Here is a 9,521-nt window from a genome sequence, read left to right as displayed (position 1 = left end):
AGAATCTCTACTGATATTTTTCCTCTTAACAATTCTTGAACATAGCTTAAAACTTTTTTTGGCAGATTTTAGAATCTTGGTACGTTTCACTACATGTCACTCCTTTGAATTCAAAAGAATGATTCAACAGTCAAGTCTCCAACCACTATGCCCTATACCCTGTGCTCAATAAAGGTTTGGAGATTGAGTAAATGAATAGACAAACAGATAAATACTGTTATCAGCTCTGTGATCTTAAAGAAGCTATTTAAATTCTAGGAACCTTATTGTTTCCTCCTCTGTAAAATACTGACTCTGCCATTCTCACAGGATTGTCAAGACTCAGCAGGCACTAAAATTTAAGGGAGTACTTTGCAAACCCTAAGGAACCCGACAAGTTCAAGTCTCCTATTGAATGTCTTCCAGCGTAATGATGTCTCCAGATATCATCTACTATTCTTTCTGATCAGGTGTCCATAAACTAAGTTTCTACAGAAATATGTCATACATTATCATACAGAAATATGATTACTCACATAAATAATGTCTCTCAAAACAAATCAGCAGATATAAGTTAAAGCTAAAATTATAAATGACGTTTATTATAAGTTAACATTCCAAAAAGTTATTTTATATAAAATAAAATCAAAAGTTTAACTCACCGCACATTTTTCCACTTTGCCAGCATTATTAGCCCATTTCACTAAAGCTAGTAATCGAACAAAGAGTTGGCGCGTCCGGCTAGCAAACTGCACTATTTCTATTTTCCTATAAAATATAAACAATTTTTAATGAACCAACATATTTGAAAAAGTATTTCACAATTTATTTCATCTGAGCTAAAGTATAACTCAATCTTTGTTTACAACCATTACAGCAAAATGAACCACTTAAATATTTACCTAAATACATATGAATTGTCACATTTCGTATATCATCTGCATGTTTTTTTGCACCTCAGAGTATTAAATCCAAAGGAATGTTTCAGCAACAAATCACATTTAAAATAGAAAACTTATATTGTAATAAAAGGTGTTTACTAAAATATACTTAATTAACAGATATAAAATTCGGTCATATAGGGGACCAATGAATTTCATAATTAAAATCATGAGTTTATGAATTAGTAACCTTTTTGGTAAGATAAAGGCATTGAAGTAGATCTTTATCAAAGCTTGAAACTATTATTTCTATAAAAGCAAGGGCCCAATTCCCATCTTGCAAGGGCATGATTTTTAAAAATTGAATAATGAAAGAACTATGCAACTCTTTACCAAACTAAAGTCAATGACAAACTTAGATACTAAACTATCCACACAAAACTATGAAAGTAAGTTGAGTACTAAAAATAAAAGCTAGAAGATCTGTCTCTATTTTTATGCTATACCCACTACAATGCTTTTTCTTCCAATATTCATCAGTATTTTTATTTTCTCCTTATAAAGCCTTTAAAGCTTTACTAAAAGCTTTATGCTGTCAAAATCTGTGTTAGCAAGACCTCTCAACTTCATGTCAACTACAAAACTGATAATAATACCTTTAATGGTTTACCTTAAGACACTGAAAAAAATATTCAACAGGCCAGGATTAATGACAGAACCCAAACAAGTCACCAACCTCCCTCTAAGTGGACTCTGACCTATTAATCTTAGTACATCTATTCAGTGAGCTACAGATCCAATCCACGTCTCTGCATCCAGCCAACAGCAACACAATGACGCAATGCACCAAAATAAAATTTTTGCTTAAGTATAATCCTGACTGAAGACTACAGAGTCAAGCTCCTATCAAGAGCATATGTAGCCCACAAACAACCAGATAGGCTTTCTTAAGGATCAGCCAGCAATATGATTATTGGTAGTATAAAGAGAAGAATCAAGGACACAGATACAGTTATGACTCTTTGGCTAGTGTCTGTGAAGGAACCTAAGAGATAAAAAAAGCAGAGACTCACAGGCAAGAGTGTGACATAGCAGAAATGTTAAATGTACGTTAAGATCTGGCAGCCATCCCAGTGCCTATAGGAGCCTCAGTACTGTCACTCCAACTCAGGAACGGATTACAGAGAACATGAGGTCTCTTCTCTCCCAGAACAAGCTTATTTGTATGTTATTAATTAGGTTTCCCAAATCAGGTCCTCTCCTGGAAAAAAGATACCCCCCTTTGGAAACTACTGTTTTTTGACACCATGCTGTCTCGAGTGATAGGCAGCATAAGTTCGTTTTCCATGGCACAGTTTCTCTTCCTACCGGAGCGGACAGAATAAATCCTGACTTTCATTTTCATTTCCTTCCTTTAAAACTGATCAGCCAAACCATAACACAGGTATGCTTCAATCACCTCTTCCACTTCTACCTTTCTTACGTATGTCTAATTCAATCAGAAAGGTCAGTTGCGGGTAGGGATAAAACAGTCACTAATAAATGCCAAAATCCTCCCTAGTGACTTGATATTAAACAACAACAACAAAAAATCAACCGAGGAGCATAGGTAGTGCCAAGGCTATAAGTAGCCTATGCTGTAGCCACAATTTAAATCTCCACCACATGATTTCTTTGAAACCTTAATTATCTTGCTCCTCTAGCCTACAAAAACATACTAGTGTTTAGTTATATCTTAAGCCTCAAACACCAACTGAATCAAAATTCTCTCGACTATAAAACAGCAATAACAGTAGGCAAATGTCAATTCTCTAAAGATATCTAATAGCATCATTGTAGCAAATGGTAAATTGGCAGCCAACTTTCTAAAGTCAGTTTACTCCTTAGCTTCTTCCCTAAGTTCTGTATCTTCTACATCTTCTTACCCCCTCAGGGACTTGACCTGGTCAGTGACTCAAAACAGGTTTCTAGAATGTAAGGTCCAGAACTGGTTTCACAACAAGAAATGTCAAGGATGAGGAAATTGCGTTTCCCAGGGCTCCCTAAACAAATGTTGTGAAAAATAACCCTAGGCTCTCTGGGCCTAGGTTTCCGATCTACAGCCCTACCACTCACTCTCACTCTCATACAAACATACACCACCCACTTTCACTCTCCCTCATACACACACATATATATATACACACTCACAGATATATCAACACAGACACAGATTTATGGTTTTTTCATACTCACCTTTCCACATCGGATTTCCTTGGCAGTCTAAGAAGAAGAAAAAAAAGAAAATGACTAAATATATGCATACCTATCAAAATGATAATGGTCTTTACTTTGAGTCTATTAAATACTTTCGTGTTTCTGAAAAACTGGATAAACAGCCACTACAGGTTTGTGTGGCTACCAACTCTTTTTTATTTTTATGAGTTTCCAGTAATATAGCTATAAGAGAAAAACCAACAAAGGACCATTTCTCTCCCTTCAAAATGCTTCTGGAGAGGGGGAGGTAGGTGGGGTAAAAGGGGTCAAATATTTGGTGAACGGAAGGAAATCTAATTATGGGTGGTGAACACACAATGCAGTATATATGCGACATACCGTTGAATTGTACACTTGAAACTTATTGGGTTTTGTTGATCAATGTCACCCCAATAATTTTTAATTAAAAAAACTTTAAAAGGTATTGCACGAACCTCAAACATTTAAAAAGCCCATCTTACATTAGCACACTATCATCAGAGAGAGTCACAGAAAATATTCTTTTAAGACCAAAATGGTCATGGATGCAGAGTACTACTCAGTTGTCAGCTTCCCCATACCCAGTGGAACCTTGCTTCCAAGCAGTAATCTCTCCCTTTTTTGTTATGGTGGGCAAAACTGGCAGCTGAGCACACAAAAGAGCCAGTGTCAGCCAAGAGTTTTTATAGTAATTATGATGTTGCATATGGTTAGATATAAATGATTTATATTACTTTTAAACAGCTCCAGTAAGGTTTTAATTTCTTTCTTTGCTAGTTCTCCAGTATTGATAGCCAGCAACCAATGTCACCATTTTCCCTGACAAATTATACCATTTAACACTTTTGCATCCACGAATGCTTTTAGAAAGGTCCTGATCTGCCTCCTGAATCGCCACATTCTGTAAACCTCTATCCCATGGTCCAAGATTCAATGGCTTAAACAACTCGAAAGCCTCCCTCCCCTACGTTTAATAAGTTCTTGAAGAATACACACCAAGACCCTTAAATCCTCTTCCCGCACCCACGTGCCACAGGTGCAGAATAACTAAAACCACCTCCAGAGATTCAAAGTACACAGAGGGAATACTATTAAAATGAGCCGTGGCTTGTAGTTATCTACAATTCTTAGAGTAGACAGTGGGATGGAAGCTAAAGATGTCATCCAAGTAATAAAGGAAACTAGGGCTGGAAGAACCAGCAGATCAGAGGATAAAGCAGAAATTAGGGCCTTATTGTAAGACTGCAAATAAAAGCAGCTACTGGCAAATTCCTCTATATGCGAAAGCTCCCAAGAACACTCCTAGAGAAGCCACAACCTTCATCCTTTAAGGAGGGTAGGTGGTGAGGGAGAGGGAAGGTGGAGAGGGAGAGAGAAGGTGGAAAGGGAAGATAGAGAGGGAAGGTGGAGAGGGAAGGTGGAGAGGGAAGGTGGAGAGGGAACGTGGAGAGGGAAGGGGGAGAGCGAAGGGGGAGAGGGAGAGGGAAGGTGGAGGGGGAGAGGGAAGGTGGAGGGGGAGAGGGAAAGGGAGACGGAGAGGGAAGGTGGAGGGGGAGAGGGAGACGGAGAGGGAGACGGAGAGGGAGACGGAGAGGGAGACGGAGAGGGAGACGGAGAGGGAGACGGAGAGGGAGACGGAGAGGGAGACGGAGAGGGAGACGGAGAGGGAGACGGAGAGGGAGACGGAGAGGGAGACGGAGAGGGAGACGGAGAGGGAGACGGAGAGGGAGACGGAGAGGGAGACGGAGAGGGAGACGGAGAGGGAGACGGAGAGGGAGACGGAGAGGGAGACGGAGAGGGAGACGGAGAGGGAGACGGAGAGGGAGACGGAGAGGGAGACGGAGAGGGAGACGGAGAGGGAGACGGAGAGGGAGACGGAGAGGGAGACGGAGAGGGAGACGGAGAGGGAGACGGAGAGGGAGACGGAGAGGGAGACGGAGAGGGAGACGGAGAGGGAGACGGAGAGGGAGACGGAGAGGGAGACGGAGAGGGAGACGGAGAGGGAGACGGAGAGGGAGACGGAGAGGGAGACGGAGAGGGAGACGGAGAGGGAGACGGAGAGGGAGACGGAGAGGGAGACGGAGAGGGAGACGGAGAGGGAGACGGAGAGGGAGACGGAGAGGGAGACGGAGAGGGAGACGGAGAGGGAGACGGAGAGGGAGACGGAGAGGGAGACGGAGAGGGAGACGGAGAGGGAGACGGAGAGGGAGACGGAGAGGGAGACGGAGAGGGAGACGGAGAGGGAGACGGAGAGGGAGACGGAGAGGGAGACGGAGAGGGAGACGGAGAGGGAGACGGAGAGGGAGACGGAGAGGGAGACGGAGAGGGAGACGGAGAGGGAGACGGAGAGGGAGACGGAGAGGGAGACGGAGAGGGAGACGGAGAGGGAGACGGAGAGGGAGACGGAGAGGGAGACGGAGAGGGAGACGGAGAGGGAGACGGAGAGGGAGACGGAGAGGGAGACGGAGAGGGAGACGGAGAGGGAGACGGAGAGGGAGACGGAGAGGGAGACGGAGAGGGAGACGGAGAGGGAGACGGAGAGGGAGACGGAGAGGGAGACGGAGAGGGAGAGGGAGAGGGAGAGGGAGAGGAGACGGAGACGGAGACGGAGACGGAGAAGGAAAAACAGAATAGTAGATCTAGCCTTTACGGGTAAGAAAAACAGGAATCATTGTTCCAGCTCTTCCCACTTGCCCCAGGGACTCTAGACAGCAAAAGATAGGCTTTGCTGTCTGCATCCCTTTTCCCTCAGTTCCTTCTAATCTATTTAAAATTCATTTATAGATAACAAATCCACCATTTGGGGCAAAAGCCTTAAAATGCAAATTTTTGGAAGTGGTAAGTCACAAGAACTTATTTACACCAAAGTATGATATGTTTACCTGAGATTTTAGCATTTTCTGATTTTAATTAAAGGGTTTAAAAAAAAAAAGAGTAGAAGCTAAATCCTTAAAACATCAAGGCGAAATGTAAATTCTAAGATGAGAGTGTATATATTGGGGCAGGCAGAAGGAGGAAGTGGTGGAGAAGGAAAAAAAAAAAACAGAAATCTAGGGCCAAAAACAAACCATCTAAAATGTCAAGGCTGTCCTTTTTACTTTTGATAGTTCACAGACAAGCATCAAATGTGGCAGAAATAAGACTTTATAAAGTGTATCTAGAACACTGATTTTATATTAATACATTAATCCTGACAGTTTCTACCTAGAACAAGGGGGAAAAAACATGATTTAGGAACTTCCAAGCAAAGTTCCTAAACTAACATTGGTTACCACGAGTCAAAAGGAGAAAAAAGTTATTTTACATACACCTATGCACCAAGAGCAACGGTGAATTTTCCCATAAAATTCTCCATGGTCTACAATGACAACTCTCAAAATTCATTTGTTGAAGTATTAAATCAATAAATACTTAAACCCAACTACGTGCCAGGCACTGCTCTAGGCTCTGGGGGAAAGCAGCAAACAAATAAAAATCCCTGTCCTCACAGAGCTTCCAGCAGGGAGGAGACAGACAATAAATAATGTCCAATGACAGACAGTAAGTGCTATGCAGAAAAACAAAGCAGTGAGTAAAGAAGGACAGAGTGAAGAGGCAGAGGGCTTTTCATAGATAAAGTCTTGTGAAAAATTATATCTGAATAAAAATCCAAAAGAAATGAGAAAGCAAACCACAAAGATTTCTGGGAGAAGAGTAAAGGATCTAATGGGGGGAGTATGCCTGACACTTAAGAAACATCAGGAGTAGACAGAATAGGCAAGGAGGAGAGTATTAGGAAATGAAGTTAAAGAGGAAAGGGAGAAAAGGCACAGTTCACATAGGGTCTTAAAGGCATGGTGACCACATGTTCTGGTTTGCCAAGACAGTCTCGGTTTATGCCTATTGCTCTAACATTACTAACAGCACCACCTTTCATGCTCAAAAGTGTCCTGATTTGGACCATAAATTTTATGGTCACCCTATAAACAGGTGACTATAAAAACTTTAAGCGAAATGAGGAACCACTGGAGGGTTGTGAGCAGAGAAGTTTTAAAATAATCATCCTGTCTATTTTACGGAGGAAAAACCAGTTAGCATACTACTGCAGTAACACATGCAAAGGAATAAGACTTGATGGAAATGTTGAAAAGTGGTCAGATTCTGAAGTCAGAGATGTACTGGGTGTGGAACTAGAAAAAAGAGGAGCCTGAAAGTATTCCAGTATTTCTGGCCTAAGCAACAATAAAAAGAATGGAGACACTATTTATGAGATAGGAAAGGTTGGTGGGGGAGAGATGGAGTGGAAGCAGGAGTTTGGTTCTGGACCGGGAACACTGAAATGCCTGTTGGGTATTTAAATGTAGGGATCTGGATACAGAGTCTGGAGTCAGTGGAGAGATCTATGCTGGAACTATAAGTATGGGAACCATCATAATATAAAGGGCATGGGACTAAAATTATATACATATTCTACAGCAATGAAATTGATGTTTCTCTATAACGAAGTCCTAAAATAGTAAAAACCACACAATATAATTCAAAGAACTGCTACAAATCTCCTATAGAAAATCAAATTATACAAATTACACAACCACTGATAGAAGCATTTTTCAACACTTTTTCATAGCTATACATAGGACAGGTGACCTTTACATACATGAAATTTTCTCATGGATACTCTTAGATTTTTATGTAGTCCAACAATAAATGGTGCAAAGAAGTATATTACTACGATAATCCCTAATCATGGCATCTAGTTAAGTTTCTCTTTAGACAGGGGTAGACTTCTTTCTGTCCCATTCAATAAAGTACAGCATATCGAAATTGAGTGAGAATGATGTTTTACAAGAATAGAATTATTTTAGTCATTTGCAAACAAATATATTAAGCGTCTAGTAGCTAATTACTGACACTTTACAGTCTAATATCCGTGTACTAATTATTTCAATTGAAAACACTGATCTAGAGTCTAGCAACAGATAAACTAGATAAAAACTAATAATTCTTACTTTTTCTGAAGCTAGAGTAAAACACATAAAATAGTAATTAAAGTATATATACCCCCAAATTTTACAGTGCCTTTTCTTCACACACTGAAAACCATTCGTGTATTCTGATCTTATTCTGAAGGGATTAACACCCTAATCACGTCCCAAGGCATTTCATGAGTAACTTGGTGATTTACAAATTCCCTTCATACTTCAAGAAATAACAGTAGGCCAGTTACAAAAAATCTTTTACTTGCACTAAATGTGTTAAGATTTCAAGCACTCTCAAATGTTCCAGAAAAGAAAAAACTTGGAATCCAAAATTTTGGATTCTTTTTATGCACATCTCCTGAGTTCAAACTTAGTAAGAAGCGATTACAACCCTCATTTAAAATGTACCGTCAAGAGGTTGCAAAACAGATTTCCCACCTTTGGGATTTTTTTTAAAGCTCGAATATTATGTATTCCTAAACTCTATACTTGAGCTTTGGGCTAAAAAGCTTCCAACCAAGAAATCAATAGGGTTCAGCTGGCAACTCGAGCAAGAACCCCAAAGATGGGATTTTTAGCGAAAGTCTAACAACATACATATTAAAAAGACTCGATTGCTTCTTCAGAAAGACCCCAAATGCAAAGCTTCTCCTCCACCTCCGCTGAGCCCCAAGAGTTCAGAAATTCTAGACTAAGCAGCACCGCAGAGAAAACAGCAGCCTCTTCGGGAAAGGGAGGCGCAAACCTCTCAGCGGGTTAGGCGGGAAAGGAGGGGCTGGGGAGCAGGCATGGGTTTCGCGGTACTTACAGGTCCGTCAACACCATGAGCTCCGAGTAGGCCCGGTGCAGCAGAAATTCGATGAGGGTGCTCAGCCGGTAGCCAGGGCTAGCAGCAGCCGCAGCGGCGGCCGCTACGGCAGCTCCAGGTGGAGGTGGCGCCGGGGCAGATGCGGAGCCGCCGCTACCTCCGCCACCGCCTCCGGGCGGGACTAGCTGGTGGTTCTCCAGCTGCACTGGGGCCATGGCGGCACAGAACCGAGCTTGGCGCAGAGGCACGAGATGTAGCCCTTGAGCCTCCGGGGGGCTCGGTCACCGCGCTGAAGTGGGCGCCGGCAGAGCCGCCTACCGCCAGACCGTCTCTGAACAGGAAGCCGTGCGCTGGGAGCAGAGGCCCGCCCCCATGTAGCGACGAGCCTGCCGGCCCCAGGGACAAGAGCGAGGAGCGGGGGGCGGAAGGGCGGGGAAGCGGGGCTGCCGCCGCAGAGAAACTGAGCCTCCGCCACCGATCAGAGGCTGCTTTGCCAGGCAGCTGCAGCGTCCATGTTGACGGCCCAAAGCGGAAGTCGTTAGGCAGAACGGAAGGGGAACCTGCAGGGGGACTTCCGACAGCAACCTGTACCGTTTTTCCCGGCTGTCCGGCGCCGAGCCGTCTGGGGGCGCGTGGGAGTGGGGCGGGGCCGACGCGCGG

The 9,521-nt window shown here is 42.9% G+C and overlaps 2 protein-coding genes across 3 annotated transcripts in view; one reads left to right on the top strand and one right to left on the bottom strand.

Moving 5' to 3' along the window:
• The window catches only part of MED14 (mediator complex subunit 14), a 67,732-nt gene extending 58,318 nt beyond the window's left edge, over nt 1-9,414 (bottom strand). For both annotated transcript variants that reach the window (XM_006918253.3, XM_006918254.3), the window contains exons 1-3: nt 8,862-9,414; nt 3,096-3,122; nt 642-747 (exon numbers count right to left, since the gene is read on the bottom strand). In XM_006918253.3, the coding sequence (XP_006918315.1) occupies nt 642-747; nt 3,096-3,122; nt 8,862-9,076 (348 nt within the window). In that variant the 5' untranslated portion in view covers nt 9,077-9,414. The remainder of the gene's footprint in view (nt 1-641; nt 748-3,095; nt 3,123-8,861) is intronic.
• MED14OS (MED14 opposite strand) lies at nt 9,113-9,508 on the top strand (the record flags this gene model as incomplete). The annotated part of the gene is given in 1 exon segment (XM_015594367.2): nt 9,113-9,508. A coding segment is annotated over 1 exon segment (396 nt), but the record flags the coding sequence as incomplete, so codon positions are not given.
• Between the last annotated feature and the right edge of the window lie 13 nt (nt 9,509-9,521).

The sequence above is a fragment of the Pteropus alecto genome, unplaced genomic scaffold (assembly GCF_000325575.1).
Source record: "Pteropus alecto unplaced genomic scaffold, ASM32557v1 scaffold28, whole genome shotgun sequence".
Classification (NCBI taxonomy): Eukaryota; Metazoa; Chordata; class Mammalia; order Chiroptera; family Pteropodidae; genus Pteropus; species Pteropus alecto.
Note: the sequence above shows the minus strand (reverse complement) of the source record. Positions and strands in the feature narration are given on the sequence as shown.